At 40.3% G+C, this 18,910-nt stretch overlaps 1 protein-coding gene across 1 annotated transcript in view; it reads left to right on the top strand.

Annotated features, from left to right (window-relative positions):
• CSMD1 (CUB and Sushi multiple domains 1) overlaps positions 1 to 18,910 on the top strand; it is a 2,028,540-nt gene that overhangs the window by 1,858,856 nt on the left and 150,774 nt on the right. The window contains exons 49-50 of the mRNA XM_084623138.1: positions 9,003 to 9,191; positions 16,424 to 16,609. Coding sequence (XP_084479264.1) covers positions 9,003 to 9,191; positions 16,424 to 16,609 — 375 coding nt within the window. The remainder of the gene's footprint in view (positions 1 to 9,002; positions 9,192 to 16,423; positions 16,610 to 18,910) is intronic.

Below are 18,910 nucleotides of genomic sequence, written 5' to 3'. Positions count from 1 at the left end.
CCCCTGCTTTATATAGCTCTTGTGTAAGGTGGGAATCCTTTGTCTTCCAGTGGAAAAACAATGGCATGCCAACTGGGGAGGGGAGGTCCCATACCAGGTGACTTAGACCCATGTCTCTGCAGGGTTGTGGCAGTGAATGCTAACAGGCTGTCTGGAGCGCCCACAGGAAGAAAGACTAAGCCCTTTCACAGTCCATTCTCTTTGCTAATGGGCCATCAGCCCTGTCTGTCTTTTTCATTGTTTTACCTGAGGGGCTAGTTGGGGGTGACACCCAAGTAAGACATTTGAAATACAGATACATATTCAATATTCCTAACTCCTGATACAAAAATGATACAGACCTAAAAATTAGATAATCACATTCAGTAAATCATAACCTTTCCAATGATATCTTATATGAGCCATCTTGCATAAAGTATATCTCAGTTATGCCATATCCATATCGTAAGCATATTTCCATAAAAAATATGGAGTGTAATGTTATGAGAGACACGAGCTTTCAAGCCACACACAGCTCTTCTTCAGGTCTTGGGAAGGTACTCCCAGAGTTACAGCAAAATGCAAGGTGGAACAGATTGTTTAGCACAAGTAGTTAGCACATACTGCAAGGAACCATTCAAGGAAGAGTGGCCTCTAAACACCTCTGCAGTCATAGGACAAAAAGAGGGGGTTAGTGGGTTACAGTTCTTGGTAATAAGCCATAGCCCACTAACCCATTCTTTTTGTCCTATGCAGAGATGTTAACGGGCCATTCTACCTTGAATAGTCCCTGTGATGGGGAGGAGGAAGGGAGGAAAAAATACTCACCTCTCATGGGTGGTTCCTGCCAGCTAGGTGCAATCCTGCACTCTTTCTTTTTTAATTTTCCCACTGCCCCCTGTTGGCAATTGCCTTCATCAGGCAGGTCTTCAGCAGCCCACTGGCTAAAGTCACACAAAGACATATGAAGGAACCCTTTCCAGGATAATACAATCCAACAAAAAAATGGCCTTCTCAAAATCTTCAGCCCTGTCTCCTGGCCTGTTTCACTCCAGCCCCGGTTTCAGGCTCCAAAACAAATCTTGTGCCCTTCTCGGGTCTTTGGCCACTCTGCCAGTGCGGGTCGGGGGTGGGGGAGAGAGAGAAATAGGCCTGCCCATTACTCTGGGTCTCAAGGCAGAAACCCTACAAGTAGCAGCCATGTGCTACTTTCTTTGCTAGTTGCTACTGCTGCATTCCCTGGGCTGCTTCCCACTCTGTCCCATCACCTTCTTGGGTTCTCTGACTGTTCCCTGTTTAAGCAGGGTCTCTATTAGGTCTCCTTGACTGGAGAGTTTCTCAATCTCTGTCCTGATTTTTCAGGGTCTTCCCTCAGGCCTCTTTACCTGGAGAGCTTGCAACAGTCTTTGCCCCCTTTAAGTCAGGGCTCTCTCTCCAAGGCCTCTGCACCTGGAAAACTTCACAGTCCTATCCCTGCTTGAGTAGGGTTTCTCACCAGTAGCTTTACCCATGGAATCTCACAGTCTTCCACTCCTTCTTTATCTTTCTGGTACCAGCCAGTGACTGCCCTGCTCAGGTCCTGTATCTCCCTTTAAGTAAGCCAGCTGAGCTCTGATTGGCTGCTTCCCTGCAGCCTTTCTAGGAAGGCTAGAAGGACCCACCTTCACTGGTCCCTTTCCTGGGGTGTGGTGTGGTAGGGTTGCAGGGCCTCCAGCAAGGAGCATCAAAGGGCTTGGTACACCCTGTCACCGTCGCCTACAATACAGTGCTAACTACTTATGCTAAACAATCTGTTCCACCTTGCATTTTGCTGTGACGCTGGGAGTACCTTTCTGAGATCTGAAGAAGAGTTGTGTGTGTCTTGAAAGCTTGTGTCTCTCATCAACAGAAGCTGGACCAATAAAATGTATTACCTCACCCAGCTTGTCTCTCCAGTGTCTCTTGGCACTGACACAGCTACAACTGGTTGGTCTTTAGTCAAAATTGACAAATGGGCATTGAGGATATAAGTGAACTGAAAACGTACAAATGTGTTACCTTGAAGAAAACATTAATACTTAGGAGGCCTTGAAAGATCTTTGCTGATATGTCACTGAGAAAAGCAAATTAAATCTATAATGCAATACTAGTTCAGGTCAGTGGACTGCCTGGCTTACACTTTATCATTAATGTGGGTGGAAGCTTTGTTGTTCCTAGACAAATGCACACCTACAGCACTGCACTCAGACCTGCTAATCCTCTCATAGAGTCAGTGCAACTCCTGTCACAGAAGTCTTTTTGGAGAATAAAAATATTTTATCTCTGTAGTTGTAGGCATGAGGTTGGAATACACTATGAGCATTCTATCCCACTGATTCCCATTGAAACACAGAAATGGAGTGCAGGTGATAGTGATTGGAGCTTTGAGATTGACATTTCCTATGGCACTAGCTCACGCTGAAGCCTTTAGACATCTTTTGTTGCTTTATACTTGCTTCTTTACTAACTCTGTTAATGCCTGATCCTGCAAGCTGTTAAACACTCAGCACCCTGAAGTCCAATGGGAATTGTGTTTAGTAGTAAGATCACATTTTGAATGATTACTAAACTATATAAAGTGAACACAGAAGGAATTCAGACATAAACCACCATAAACTCTCCTCCACCCTTTCCCCAGATGGTATCATTTGCAAGCTTTACTAAAAGCTTAAAATAAATGTTCCTTTTTTAATGTTACAACATGTAGATTAAAAAAAAAAAAGAAGAAGAAAGAAAGAAAGAAAGAAAGAAAGAAAGAAAGAAAGAAAGAAAGAAAGAACAGCTGTTGACCTACTTGTCCTTCTAGGGTTGCAAATGTTGTTTGGATGTATTCCTGGAGGTTTCATCACATGACATGATCTTTAATTAAAGATTAATCTTTGATTCTTGGAAACTCCAGGACAATCCAGGAGGGTTGGCAACTCTATGTCCTTTTTTCCAAAGAAGGCCCAATAGTTTACAAATATTCATTTTGATGTTTACTTAAAATGTCTTTTGTGCATACTGTAGTGATTCTACACTCCTGACCCAGGCAAAACTCCAGTCAACTTGAAAGGGGCTTTTGACTGGGTGAAGACTGCAGGATCAGTTTCTGACACACTGGCTATCCGTGACATCTTTCCCAATTAATTTTGTGCCACCTGAGGCTTAAAGTGGTCTGAGTAGCAGGGACTCTGCCACTTCTGTAGAAACTCTGAAGTCGATCTAATCTGGGCCTGTTGCTAATAAGTGGCTATTATAAATGCATGTTTTACCCACTCACACCCACATGCTCACATACAGTCCCTCACTATGTTAAAACAATATTATTAAGGTTGCAAAATAAAGCACTCAGCAATTAACAAATGACCCCAACCAATTCTAGCCTCTTCTCCCAGTCCCAGCCACCTCACCCAAACAGTCCCTGCTTCTCCTTCCCCACAATCGCCTAGTCCCAGCCTTCCCCCACCAGTGACCACTGCATTTCATGCTGCCAAATATGGTCTTACAGTTAACTTGTGTCCTCCTGTTTGTTTCATTCATCTCTTGTCTTATACTTGGATTTTTAGTTCCTTGGGGCAGAGATTATCTTTTTTGTTATGTGTCTGTACAAAGGTTAGTACAGTTGGAATCTGGTCTATGATAGGTCCCTAGGTGCTACTGTAATAAATAAAACAACAACAGGAAAAAAAATAAGTTTTCAGTGGGTTTTCTCATTTTGTGTAATTTGGATGCCTACCTCTCACCTATTTTATGCCCCATTAAGGTTGCTGTTTGAGAAGGTTCACACATATTCTACAGTTTAGGGGTAGTCAAATTGTTGTTCATGAGCCACATGTGGCTCTTTTCCCGTTAAAGTGTTGGAGCCCACCACAGCTCCCCTCATTCTCCACCTACCAGACTTGGGGAAGGGAGCTCAGGAACTCTGCCTTGAAGTGGGATGATGGGGTAGGGGCTTCAGCCCATCAGGGAGGGGGATCTCAGGGCTTCAGCCCTGCAGCTTGTACCTGCTGAATCTCGGGGATTCAGCAGGATTGGTGCTGAAGCCCCGAGCCGCATCAGGCCCCTTCCGTGAGGATGAAGCCCCGAGCCTTTGCAGGCATGCCCCAGTTCTCGAACTTCTGAAGATTGTCATATGTGGCTCGGAGGATCAGTAAGTTTGGCCAGTCCAGTATAGTTTTTCTTTATATTACCACATTTTAAAAAGTAGAGAAAAAGAACATGCTTATAAATTCTCCTGCAAGGCAGAAAAAATAAAACAAATAATCCAAGCACATACATAATAGTTTCTTCTTTGAACTGCAAAACTGTCAAGATCACTTTGCAATTCTTTTTTGACTGAAACAAAAATGGAATTAAGCCTCAACTGTCATTCTCAACTTCCCTTGAGATATTCAAAACAAAATGCCGCTTCCTAGAACCCCTAGAAGCCATTAGTTTTAACCATCTTGCTTCAGAAATATAATCCCTTTGTTTCTTAAATTAGTTGAAAAGTAAATTAAAGTAATATTTATTGTCCCTCTTTAAATGTCAATTCCCTTTTTAAAAAATCAAGGGTATTTCTGTAATTTCATGCATTTAATTGAGGTATGTAAGCAAATGTCTGTGTGATTGTCAAGGATATTCCGTTTGGCTCAAACCAGAACCTTTTACTGAGCTATCCTTGCTTACTGACTTGCATTCAACTCCGTTCCTTCAGGGGCTGTTACCACTACTTTGTCTCCCAAGCATTCCCTCTATACTGACAGCACTCAAAGGACGGGAAAAAAGCTACTTTACTAGTGACTAACTCTTTGAACAGAATATCAGTATTGATCCACATTTCTTCAGTGTTTTTAATATGGATTCTAGTTACTGGGCTGGGATTAGGGTTGTAGTTTCTTAGAAATCTTGTGCTGAACCTTGCATTTAATTATACAAGGGTGTACGCATGTGTCATCAAAGGCCACTGCTTTGAAAGGAGCCTCCCACTTTTGTGCCAAGAGCACATTACATTCCCCGGACTGCAAATCTACAAGGATAATCTAGTCAAAGAGTTACTAGAAAAAATAATCTCTTTCCAAATGAAAACAGTTGGATTTCCTATACTAAGTGTTAGGGGGCTTATTCCTTCACCCACTTACTTCCCTGGTCCTTCTCGCATGAACAGAGAGCAACAATACCCGAAGTCCAGAGGTGCAAACAATTCAATGTTTATTGGGGTGAACTTCCAGCAAGCATGATTCCAGTTTCCTTCCTTAGTATCCTCCTTCCCAGCTCTGACACCACAGAGCCTTACACCTGTGTCCCTGTTCCCATTCCTACCCTTAGCCAAACATGATTCCAACTTCCTTACTCCCATTCCCATTTCCCCCTTTAGCAAAACATGATTCCAATTTTCTTACCCCCATTCCCTGTTCCCATCTCACACACCCACATGCCCACCCCCACCCACACCCAGTCACTTCCTCATTGACTACAGATTATATAGTAAAACTTGAGTTCTGCTTAGCTATACCTTAACCAATCATTTTCCTGAAATTTAACTCACCAATCCTAACATATTGTAACATGATTATGTAACCAATTATATCCCACCACCTTAATTAGTTTACACCCAGCAAAATTAATTATACAGCAGACAGGAACAATCACAGAATCAGACAGAGATTATACAGACAAACAATAGCAAAGTGGGAACTACAATGACAAGACAACACAGAAGTGAGGATTTCACATCCCAGCTATTGATAAGTGAGTTCTTGCCAGACAGGATGCTATCAAACTAAGTTTCCTTTTACATTTTCTAGGCACTTCCCTTTCTCTGGAGGTGATAGGAATACAATCCTGTCCTGATAGTGCCTAACAGCCCAATAGCACCTTATTTCAATGTGACTAGTTTGGAATGTGAGGATTTGACCGTTCGCTTCCCAGCTTATGGCTGCCTCTGCTGCTTAGCCAAAGGCCTGAGCCTAAGCACAGGGCCACAAACTGTCACAGTAAGAGAAGGCCCTTACACTGGCAGACAGTGGTTTTGATTCTTTCTTTTATACCTCTGGAACTAGCCAAGTGATAAGAATACACCTACATTCTTAAAGTACAGGCCTTTGCAGACAGGCCTGAATATCTATATCCTAACACTAAGTGGTATGACAAAATTGACAAAATTTATCCAGAATTCCCCATCCCAAGGAAACACTGATGTTTAGTATAGAAACAGTACCTAGACATGAACCACTACCGATCTGGGACTTGGTTGTTCAAAATAAAACTGAAGGCCTGTTGATTCAGCCCATCTCTAAATAACAGAGGAACATCCCAGAGAGTGGGAGGAACAGATCATTTACTAAATATTTTAAGATCAATACAACAGATGTGGGAAAGATTTGTAGTTAAATTTGGGTGATACTAAGGGCTTCTTAGATAACAGCAAAAATTCCTCTTGGATATAGTGATGTGGTGAGGGCTCAGCATACTAGAATACTGCATTTTACCAGGTATGATGTGAGGAAAGTTGATGCTTTCTATGTCTTTAGTGCTAGGTTGTGAATGTTTTTTCAAGTTGCCTTTGATAAAATCACAAGCTTTGTGTTATGAAATGGAAAATAGGGGTGCACAAACATACTCCAGGGTCCAGGCTGTCCAATTCTCAATTAAATAAATGATCCATTCAGTCTAGGTGAATGATATGGGGACATCATCAGATAAAAAAACCATATAGTTTCCTAATCTAAGTTATTAATATTTATTTAAATATTACTAAATAGGCTCTTCATATTTTAATTCAGTTTACTTTTGCAATTCTCTCAGTTTAGACAATGAAAATATACTTGTCAGCTTTAATTTATCATCAGTTTCTAGACAATTTCACTTTCAGGTTCTCAAGCACTAATGCAATATGGAAATGTCTGAAGTTGCAAACGGTTCAAAGGTCATGCTTGTACGAAGAAAAAAATTATCCACTGAATTTAAAAATAAAGTCAGGGGAAAATGTGAATTGGTCTTAGGCTTTATAAAAGTCTGCTTTTTACAAAAAACAGAATATAGGACTTCAATGAACTTCCTGGATCACTGAGTTTCATTCCATGCAGTCTCAAATAATCCCATTATATAATCCCATTTAGAAATTCAGTAAACTCCATCTGAAAACTGGTAAAGTTGTTTGTCCCCACAACTACTATTGGAAGGCTACTCCAAAATCACACTCCTCTGATAATCAGCAATTTCCTAATTTCCAGCCTAAATGTATTCACCAGTTTATATCCATTTGTTTTTGTGCTGATATTGCCCTTTACCTTAAATAGCTCTTATCTCTCCCTGGTATTTGCTCCTTTGTTTTGGACCTGACAGCACACCTATAATATAAGATAGGAGCAAGACTCTTTCCCTTTTAAAGATGACTAGTAACCATTCACTCAACTAAAAAAACTAACAAAAAACAAACAAAATCCCATATCTAGGTATTGAAAACCGAAGGCGGAGGAGATTGTATCACAAATATTAATAACATAAAAAATAATGCAGATAGATAGCACAGTTGTATCACTGTTTGTAAAATGTGTCAACCATATAAATTGATTCTGTAGCAGGTAAATGCCTATGATAAATCAATACACACAACAACATATCTAATATCCTGTCATTTAAATTTTTAATTTCTTCACAGATTGCAGTATCAATTAATTTTGTGATATACAATAGGAATAAGTTCCAGGTTATATTTTGTACTGAAAAAAATGTGGTCTGTGCTGAGTTTTTTAAAGGGGTGAAGGGAGTTTAGGAATCCAATTATAACTGAATTCCAAACCACAGGAATCTAGGTAATTGTCTATGAAATAGCTAATGAAAGGGAGCAAGATTTGGTTTTATCCTGTCCACTTGTTTTGTATCAAGCGTTTTCCAATGCTAAAATATCCTATACATCTTGAATCAGATCAGATCTTATCATCAAACAGCCTGTTCACTGGACTGAATTTTGGAATTCTTTCTATGTAGTCATAGAAATTAATATTGGAGGCAGTTAATATATATCCCTGAATATAGCTTCAATCAGTATTTGAGCCAAATGTGAGTCAGAAGTATAGTGTTCAAAATAACAGTACTAATTGTGAGATCTTGCAGCCCATGCAGTACAGCAATGGGTGTAGAAAACTTTTACCTGGAAAATTTTGTTATTTCTCCTCCCACAAGGAGAGTGATTTTGCCATAAATCTGGCTCCTGCTTCTATGTTTCTTGACTAGTATTCATTTGGTCCATCTCTTGGTGTCTCACCTGGGCTGCCTACTAGCTGATACTCAGAAGAGAACGGGCTACAACTCTATCACCATCTGTAGCAGGTTTCAACTGAAGACAAATTTATTTAAACAGTTAATTGATTGTAGTTGTAACTTGCTGTGGTATTTAACAGGAGATGTAGTTAATTCCATCCTGAATAGCCACCAAGCCAGCCAGATGAGTAGTTGGTGGCCTCAACTGGATGCAAAGTAGGAAGGTGGAAAAGATAAAAACAACATGGTGGGAGATCTGAGTCCTTCCTTAAAATGATAGGAGGGTAGAGATTAGGTCTAAACCTGAAAGACCTACAAATCCTAGATCTTATGTAAGTTATTGTGAGCCAGTGAAGTGAAGGGGTGGAGTCAAATTTGAAATTTCAGCCTAGATGTAAAATTATTTGGCCTTTGTGCATCGTGAATTATATAACTATTGACCTAGATATAAATGAATCAAGTCTATGAGAGAGTTTATTCAATAAATGTGAGGTAGGTGAAGTCCCGAGGCAACTATGTGTGTTAACAAAGCTCACTCTCATAGCTTTTACAATGTATTATCAATAAAAAGAGTTCTGAATGTGTGGAATATAAATGATATTTCTCCAACTCATGGTACTTCTACATTATATATATATTCTAAATGAAAATTCTGATAGTAATTCAAAACATACTATAGATTTTTAAACTACACAAAGATATTTGTAAATATTGCAAGATGAATTGTTATTTTTATGTGTTTTCTAACTTTTTAAAATTATATCTTTTTTGGTATATAGCTCCCTATTGCAGCTTAAACAATATCCCGAAGAATGGTGGAACTGTAAATAGAACAGCAGGTTCAATTGGAAGTACAGTGCACTATTACTGCAAGCCTGGATATAGAATGATTGGTCATAGCAATGCAACTTGTAGACATCGTCAGAATGGCCTGTATCAATGGGATTCTCCTGCCCCGCTCTGCCATGGTAAGATATTGTATTGCTGTTATATATGTTTCAATAGTTTATCTCTAAAAATCTGTTACAAAATAAGAACACAGTCTTGCACAATCTTGCAAATACTTATGCCACTAATGCATGAACTCAGTGGGCTTAATCATGTATATAAAGTTACTTATGTGTAGGGTGACCAGATGTCCTGTTTTTAAAGGGACAGTCCCCAATTTAAGCCCTCCTGCAGGTGTCCCGACTTTTTCTTAAAAATGGGCAAATTGTCCCATATTTTCTGTCTCCCTGACCCCATCAGTACTGGTGGGTCCTACTGCTGGTTGAATCCCTGCTCGCCAGCAGCCCACTCATTAGCGGGGAGTGGGGGGTCCAGTGACTGATGATGGGGTGGGTGTGCAAGGCTTTTGGTGGGGCAAAGCTGCAGCCCCCGCTGCGAGCCTGCTTTCAGCCAGCAGGGCCCCACCTCCCATCCCATTTCTGGCCAGCACTGGCTGTGCGCTGCAAGCTGCAGAGGCTGGTGTACACAGCAGGGACCAGGTAGCGGCCGATTATGTGTTGCCTCTGCTGTCCACCCATCCACCCTTTACGTGGTCCCCATCTTGCTGTCCTCTCCCTGCTTTGCCCCTTCGCCCCCCACCCAGCCCTGGTGCTCCTCCATATCCCCCCAAGCGGGGTGCATGTCACTCCCAGCACTGTGCAGAGAACCAGCCCCTGTTTAGAGTGCTCAGCTCACCAGGAGCCTGGCTAGCAGGATCCTTCCTTCCCCCACTGCCTCTGGCTGGACCAGAGTCCTGGGAAAGCCCAAGACCCTCCGGTCCCGAGTGCTGGCCAGGAGTAGCTGAGCCCTACATGTGCCAAAACCCTGCACAGCGCTAACACGGGGAAGCCTCTACACCAATCAGCTAAGCTCTGCAATGTGTGTGGCTGGGGGGAGCGATTTCCAGCCTGTTTGTGCCCTGAACCTGTAGGCTTCACAGCAGCCCCTTGGGCAGGGACTTAGCACTCTCTTCACCCGGCCCTCCACCACCCTTTGTCCTACCCCCAGGGAGCATGGGGCTGCTCTGTCCTATAAGCACCCTCCCCTGCTGAGCCACCTCTCTGGCCGGGTTCACTGAAGTCCCTGAAGTCAGGTTCCCTGGACCCTGGTGGTGCACAAGCATCTTTAGGGCTTAACCCCTTCCCGCCCGCGCTGTAGACAGGGGACAGGAGGCAGCTGGGTTTTGTTGGTGGCCAGCAGCAGCCTGGAGATATTAGCTACCTTTTGACACTGTGCGGGCAGGAAGGGACAAGCTGCTTCCAGCCACAGGGGAGCGGGAGGAGAAGAGATGAGCTCTGCAAAGACACAGGCCAGGTCATCTCTTTCCCCCTTCTCTCCTCCCTTGCAGCTGGAAGCAGCTCTTATCCCTTCCCTCCCACATAATGCCAAAAGCCTGCTGCTGGCCACATTCTGGTGTGAACCCTGGCAGAAATCTGGGGAGGCGGGGCACGTGACCCTGTATGTGAACCCCCCACACACTCATTTTGCCTCAGGAAGACATGTGGCCTCAGGAGGACAGGTACCAGGAGAGGCGGGTGCATCCCAGGGGCCCAGCCAGACAGGGAGATTGGAGAGCACCTGGCAGGGAGGGTCAGGTTGGTCGATCACCCCCCTTTGTGTGAGAGAGGAGTGTGCATGTGTCACCTCTCCTCCTGAGTGTGTGCGGTGGGGGGGAGGGTTGGGGTGCGTGTCACCCCTCCCTGTGTAATCCCTAAAGCCTTAAAGATAAGAAGGTAAATAAAAAGAATCCAACTCTGCAGTATTTCTTTTTAACAGGGGCTCAGTCAACTTGATGTTCATTTGAGTGTTTGCACTGCATAGTTCTGATAGATTGCCTTTGAATTCGCTTGTATACAAGTAATGTTACCAGGTGTACCATAGTCATCACAGGGAAATATGGTCACCCTACTATGTGTCTAAATGGGGACAAAATCTTGAAGGTTGGGATGCTATATTGTTATTCAGAAAATGGAAAATAAATCTAGATGTGGCCTCATCAGTGCCGAATAGAGGGGAATAATCACTTCCCTCGATCTGCTGGCAACGCTCCTACTAATACAGCCCAATATTCCGTTTGCCTTCTTGGCAACAAGGGCACACTGCTGACTCATATCCAGCTTCTCCTCCACTGTAATCCTTTTCACATGTCCTTTTCTGCAGAACTGCCGCTTAGCCAGTTGGTCCCCAGCCTGTAGCAGTGCATGGGATTTTTCCGTCCTAAGTGCAGGACTCTGCACTTGTCCTTGTTGAACATCATCAGATTTCTTTTGGTCCAATCCTCCAATTTGTCTAGGTCACTCTGGACCCTATCCCTACCCTCCAACATATCTACCTCTCCCCTCATCTTAGTGTCATCCATGAACTTGTTGAGGGTGCAATCCACGCCATCCTCCAGATCATTAATAAAGATAGGGACTCTTTTGATAAGAAATACTGAGCAGCATCACTGAATTATCACACTTAACAGTCTGGTAATACCTGACAGTCCCCTGGTAGAAAGGAGGTTGAAGTAATGCAGATAGAATGATTTTTACTTAAAACAAAGTAAACTTTTTTAAAAATAATGTTTGGTTAGAAATAGGGTGAGAATCAACAATAGAGTACTAGTGAGCTTTTTCAGAAGTAACTAAGCTGACAGTGTGAAAAGATATATGATCTGTATTTATAAATATTCAGTAATGGATCAAATTAATCTGCTTTAACTTCATTAAATTATGTGGAGTTACACCCAGGAAGAATTTGTCAAAGTAACATGTCAATCAAAATACTGTGTGTGTGTGTGTGTGTGTGTGTGTGTGTGTGTTATTTATGTATAAGAATTTTTATGGCATATACCTTTGAGGTATCTGCATTTGTATTCAGTATATGTGAATAGATTCGGGAATCTTAAAAGATTTTTATTTATTTATTTATTTATTTTTAAGAAAAGGAAAAGCTTTACTGTAGAAGCAGAAGAATTTTTTGGGGAGTGAGGACGGGGCAATTATGAGCAACTGAAGTTGCATCCTACTTTTTAGGCAGTAAACAGGCTTTTCAGCTTGTGCTGATTATAGGCTCTTTAGAAGAAATATATCTTGCTGCCATGCAAGAACAATGAAGACAATTAAGGTTAAAAAACTATTCATTATTCACTCTCTAAATGCTCATAACCCAGCTGGAAGTGTTCATGCAGAAGTACAAAGTACATGTTGGTGGCACAGGCTGTAAGTCTCTTCTAATCATTGAGCTGAGTAATGTCTGGACCCACTCATTGAATTGGGCAATTTTCTTAGTCTGTTCGTAGTCATTTTACCAAGCACACGGGAAGCTGAGAACAGCTTCAGTGCACTTACGTGTTTAACAGCATTGACTACTCTCCGCTGTTAAATGGCCAAATGCCATTTTAGTTAGCTCTCTTCATCAAACCTTGCTCCAGAAAGTCACTGTGTATTTGCTGTTGTGTTACTTATTTCAAGGCAACGAGTGCTGACATGTTTTGTTTGGGCGCTATTGGTATAAAAGCTATTAGCATAATCAGACAAACAGTAGCAGCAGGAATACCACTTTCCACTATAGTATTATTTGCAGAAAGAGATGAGTAACGAATAGACAGATGGACTGTAACTGAAGTAGCACCAGAAGGTACTGCTATAATTAGCAGTTACTGTAGCAGCAGTAGCTTAGCAACCTAAGGAATATACAGATAAGCAACAGTGCTCCTATAGGAGTGGGAGAAGAAAACCAAGAGGGGATTGAGGTGGATGTTTAGGTGGAATGAAGATGGTGAAAGGGGAGTGAGAAGAGAGAAACAGGTGCAGACATTGAGATCAGCCTGCAGCAGGTGCAATAGTCTGTGCTACATGCTGGGGCTAGTATAACAAATAGATCTGTTTGGTGCAGCTTAAGTCCTTTAAAGGTAAAATGGAATATTATACACCTTTTATTCTGCAGTATGTCATGCAAATAATAGGGGGATGTTAGAATTCCTGGATTTTAAGTAGTCTCCTGCAATATTATCATCAAGCCAGAGTGTAAGCAGTGTCTGCTGACAGAGCTATTTTGCTGATAAATTTCAGAGTAACAGCCGTGTTAGTCTGTATTCGCAAAAAGAAAAGGAGTACTTGTGGCACCTTAGAGACTAACCAATTTATTAGAGCATGAGCTTTCGTGAGCTACAGCTCACTTCCTCAGATTCCTTTGCTGATAAAATGATTGCAGCAGATTCATTTATTTATTGTTTAAGTTACAGAGGGACATATTCTGCTCTTTCATTCCATAGAAAGAGTTCTGAATTTAGTAGGATTATACCCAGATTTCCACTGATTAAAGGAAGAACAAAGTTAGGCCTACATGTAATATTTTTTTTTAAATTTGAACCCTGATGTTTTTACTTTTAGACCATTAACCGGGTGCTGTTTTAAATCAGAAATTGATATCTTACTCCCAGAAGAAAAAAAAAGTTAAACAAAAAATTGCCAGGAAATTAGAATTAACCCAGTTGCATCCCCAAGGAAACCCTTCAGGAGCCATGCCAAGGTTTGTTCTATCATGACCGAAAAGAATTGAAAGAGAGGGTTTATGGGAGAGGGAGGAAAATGTTGCCAAAATCCTCCTACCAACAGAAGAAAATACACCGTAATTGTGACTGCCAATGGGGAGAGTTTGTTGTTTTTAAGGGGGTAGAAAAACAGGATGGGATTCCAACTTTCCACCAATTTAAATGTATAAGCAAATGCTCCCCAGCTGTCAAGTTCTTTTCAAATGGTGGAAAATTTAGTGTTAGGCTGTTTGTAAAATTCACATTGACTTTTTTTTTTTAAAGGAAGCAGTTTATTTTGTCACATTCTTTCAGTTCTACTTGCATGTGCAATTTGGCATATTCCAGATGGGAGCAAACACAATAAAAAACACTAACCAAGAGCATGAACCACATCTATCATTTCATATTGCCTAGTTTGTCTCATTGTAATCAAATTCCAAATACTATGTTGTATTTAATTTAAATGCATCAAACGTGACAGCTTTGAAATAGTGAAAAGAACTCTGTAGAGTTATGTTTATTGTACTGTAACAATGCATTGTGAAATTAATCATTTACACTGAAGCAGGTAAATTATACCATTAATTAAATTGATTTTTTTATTTGTTTCTTCACTTGTGTTCAGTAGTCTTCTGGTAAAGACTGTCCTTTTATTCTTTTTGCAAATATTGATTTTATAAAATTTAAATAAAAGTCCACAGTCCAAAGAAGAAGACAAGCAGTGGCAAAATTCTTTATGTTAAAATCTTGCATTGCTTCCTACAATTAAGGATATAAATATGGGGCAGAGTTTTTCTTTTTCAACCCTAGTTTATCATCAAAGCTCATCCCGTGCTGTTTAATATTTAGAAGTATAACACTTAAACTTACATTTCATTTCTATGTTATATTTCTCAAAGAGTTTTATATCAGTGACTAGACCAGAGCAAGAAGGTGATTCTGTACATATGCGGGTTTGGTTTCCTATGTAATCCTTAATTAAAGGGGTTCAGTGTAACTATTGTGCTATGTTTTAAGTTGCTGTTTTAAAAAAGACTAAATCTTTCTAAAGAAATAAAACTTGAAGAAGAAATAAGAAATAACTTGTTTTATTTTAAATGCCAGCATAGGGCAAATGAAAAATCTTTCCCAGTGTATCAGGTTATTCAAGCACCCAGGAGTTAGTCCCTGTGGAGTGTGAACCATGTTAAAACAAAGCCCCACAAAAAACTTCGTACTTCTACAATTCTCTTTGCTGAAATCACTGGGAGTGATTAGTTGTCTGGGCAGTCTTTGATAACTGCAGAAGGGCAATATTGACTCAGGCATCACTGATAAAGGCTCCTGGCATAGGTATTTCCAGAAATTTACCTTATCTTAAAATCCTGTGTTAGCAGGTATTGTTAGATACCATATGCTGGGCTCACTATCTCATAAATCATTCCTTTTGTTAATAAATGAATGTTTGTTTTTACTATAAATAGGTTGAAGTGTTGTATTGTTATGTTGGAGCTAAAACTTAGTTGAATCAAACAAGCTCATATGTGGATACTATTCCCTTGGGAGTAGAAAACCCAGTAATTAGTGTGATTGTCCAGTAACAGGGGCTGGACACTACAAGGAGTGTTTTCAGAGTGGCTCAGAGTCTTGGGTGCACCTGTTGTTAACTTGCAAGGCAAAGGAGGGACTGGCATAGCCCGAAGGTGCATGCTTGAGTGGCTGTAGGGCTGGCAGTGACACAGAGCTGACATCCAGCTACCACAAGAAAGACTGCCTTGTGCTGGAACTGGGTTGGGGGAGGGGTAACAAGATGACTCTCAGTCCTGGGCATCCCAAGAAAGTGTCCCTGTCCCAGAGACCTTGGGTGAAATCCTGCCCTGTTGGAGTCAATGGGAATTTTGCCATTCAGTTCAATAGTGTCAGGATTTCACCCCTTTTTCTGAGGTAGCAATCGTAGGGTATGTCTATACTTCACAGCGTTGGTACAATTTCTAGCTTAAGGAGACATACCTGCACTAGCTCCGACTGAGCTAGCGCATTAAAAATAGAGCGTAGCTGCGGAGGTGCAAGCAATGGGAGGGACTAGCTGCACTGAATACATACCCACCCAAGATGCTTGGTATATACTTGGGGAGGTTAGTTCCTCCTGCTGCTTGTGCTGCTGCTGCTGCAGTCTATTTTTAGCATGCTAGCTTGATCAGAGTTAGCACAGGTATGACTCCAGCTGGAAATTACAGCTCCATCTTGAAGTGTAGATGTACCCTTATTTGGAATGATGGAAGAATGGAAAGACTACAGAGGAAGTGGGAGCATTGCATTAGTAGACTATTTCATATGGGAGGTTTCTCCTTCATTGATATTTTATTTGACATTACCCTGGTAATTTAGGTATTTGATGGATGATTCTGAGCCAATAAATGTTCTGATCATTTGATATCATCTACTGTAACTACAGAATTGACTGAATTGGACAAATAATAGATTAATTTATAAGAAAGTTGGCCTACCTTGGCTATACTTTATTTTATGTATCCATTTAAAAAATATTCCTGGATTAGGTAGAAAGTTGTAGATATGGAGGAAATTGCAGTGGTTATTCATAATAATGATGATGAATGTTGTATTATGCATGTATAATTTTTTGGTATATAGGGGGTACATTTGACTTTCAAAAATACCTTAATATACTAAATTTCCATCTTTTTTCCCCCTCAGCTGTGTCGTGTGGTATTCCAGAATCTCCAGGAAATGGTTCAGTTGTAGGTAATGAGTTCACTTTGGGCAGCAGAGTGATATATGAATGTAACGAGGGCTTCAAGCTAGAATCTAGTCAACAAGCAACAGCAGTGTGTCAAGAAGATGGATTATGGAGTAATAAAGAGAGGCCTCCTGTCTGTAAACGTAAGTGTGCATATATTTTTTCAAACATATTTCTTTTGCGTATGCTAAGAAAAAAATTCAGTGGTGAAATTTAGATCCAATGTACAAGGATCCCACATTTTGGATATTGAGGAGTACATTTTTATTTAGTATGTGATGAGTTAGAATGATACACAAATGCTATTAATGTTAACAGTAGTGCAAGGCAGTCTTAAAGTTATTTAATGAGGTATGCAGAGACTTCTTCAGCATAAGGGAATCTCCAGGTGCTGTCAAGCTATCATACACAGCTCTTCATCCATCTCCTTGCCCTATCCCCAGCTGCAAAATGATCTTTCAGGGACCACTGTATCTAGGCACAGTTTAGTGCAGCCCCGAGGTTGCTCAAACCTGTGCTGCTGACCAAACTGCCCTCAAGCAAGCATCAGGATCACAGGAATAGAAAGGTGGCATGAAGCTACCTTTATTCATCTCAAGTTGTGATAAAAGCAGAGCTTTTGTGCATCTGAGGATCTAGCCCATAATTTGATTATATGAATTATTATACCACCTGTGTAAGTATGCATGAACTCATATCAACAAAATTGTTATGGTTTAAGATGAGGTTCATACATCAAACATAAAATCAAGGTATCTTTTAAAGACATATGTCTTAAAGCCTACAAATAATAAACATACCTTATCCATGTGTTCCCCTAGTTGTTAATGATCTCTTCTCCACCTTCTCTATTTTTTGTTACAATTACCTGTTGCAACTTGTTTTAATCAAAGTTGTACATTATTCAAGTCAGACTGTCTCTTTAAATGTTTCTACAGTGCCCTATACAGTGGTACCCTACTTCTGATTGGGATCTCTTGGTGCTACCTTGACTAAAAGCAATAAATTAAAATTTAAGCAATGAATTAAGTTTGAGCTTTAAATGTCTTTTTCATGTGCAAAAATACTGGAAAAATATTAGTGCATAGACTTCAATTTTTAAAAATATTGCCCATCTTTGGTACTAAATGTTACAAAATACTCAGTTGACAGTGAATTTAGATTCTAGAACCTGGGAACAGTGTATGTACCTGTTTTCTAGACTCTGAATAGGAGAAGCACTTTTTTTTTCAATTCTCCATAAATGTCTCTTATTTTTAACTGTAGGGTAAATAAAATAGCAATGACAATGAATTTCGAAATTAGTATATTTTACTGCAAAAAGGTTTTGGGTTTTAGATTCGTTGACAGCAGTGTGTCACCCAGTCCATGCTATGGTACAAGTGTGCGTTTTCTTTAAATACTCTCTGAGTTTTAATCACTTTTAAATTGTATGTTAAGTTACCTAATAATTGTTTTGCTTAAGTGAGCTCTACAGAGGTAGAAAGTGACAAAAAGCTTTTTTTTTTTAAATTATTCTCCTTTTTCAAGCTGTTGAGTTGAAATAGGCTTCCATTGACGCTATGCATTAAATATACAAATTCACTCAGATGTCCACAACTTGATAACATATCTGTGAAAGTGCCTGAGGCTGAAATATTACAACATACCTTATGTATCTTAAATGCTAATGATAGAAATGTGGCTGAGTAGCCTCTTTCATGAAAGTGCCTGCAAATGTATCAATAATAGTAGTGTTTTACGTAATGTGGATAACAGGCACAAACCAGTTCATTTCACATGAGCCACCAAACAGCATCAAAGCAATAAACTAACTATGATTGATACCAACCTACACCAGATTTGAACCAAAGACATAGAGTTGAAAAACTGTATTTAATATATTCCATTAGTTTGAGTAAACCAGTTTCCAAGAAGTGTTACAGATGGGGAATTTATTGTAGCAACATATACTGTGTTAAAGGCTGTGCATGAAGAGAATAAAGTACACCAGAAAAAGTTTGTCAAAACTTTAGAAAGGGTTAAAAGGAATACATTATATATTTTAGTGTATTTGGGGAACACAGTTTGAAGGTGAGCTTTTATTACTGTCATACCTAGTCAGCAGCAGCCGCCTGTGTTCTTTAGTTCCAGTAAAATTGATTTTTCCCAGAGGCTGCCTTCTAAGATAACTTCTGCACCTCTTCCTCTTAGAGCTGCTTTGATTTTACATTGTGTGAAATTCTTGACTGAGAATAAAATACTCACAGCATTTAGATTATTGAGTTTTGCTGAACTTCAGGGATTCATGCATAGATATTTTACAAAATACTGTTTTAAAGACAGTCATTTTATGTGACTCAGGTTATAATAAGCAAACATTTATCCAGTGAGATTGCATGTAGAATGGAGTGGCTGGATTTATGTGACACCCAGTTCTGAGGGAGCTTCATACAAGGGAGCAT

The sequence above is a fragment of the Lepidochelys olivacea genome (assembly GCF_965140295.1).
Source record: "Lepidochelys olivacea isolate rLepOli2 genome assembly, chromosome: 3".
Classification (NCBI taxonomy): Eukaryota; Metazoa; Chordata; order Testudines; family Cheloniidae; genus Lepidochelys; species Lepidochelys olivacea.
This window is presented reverse-complemented; position numbering and strand designations above follow the sequence as displayed.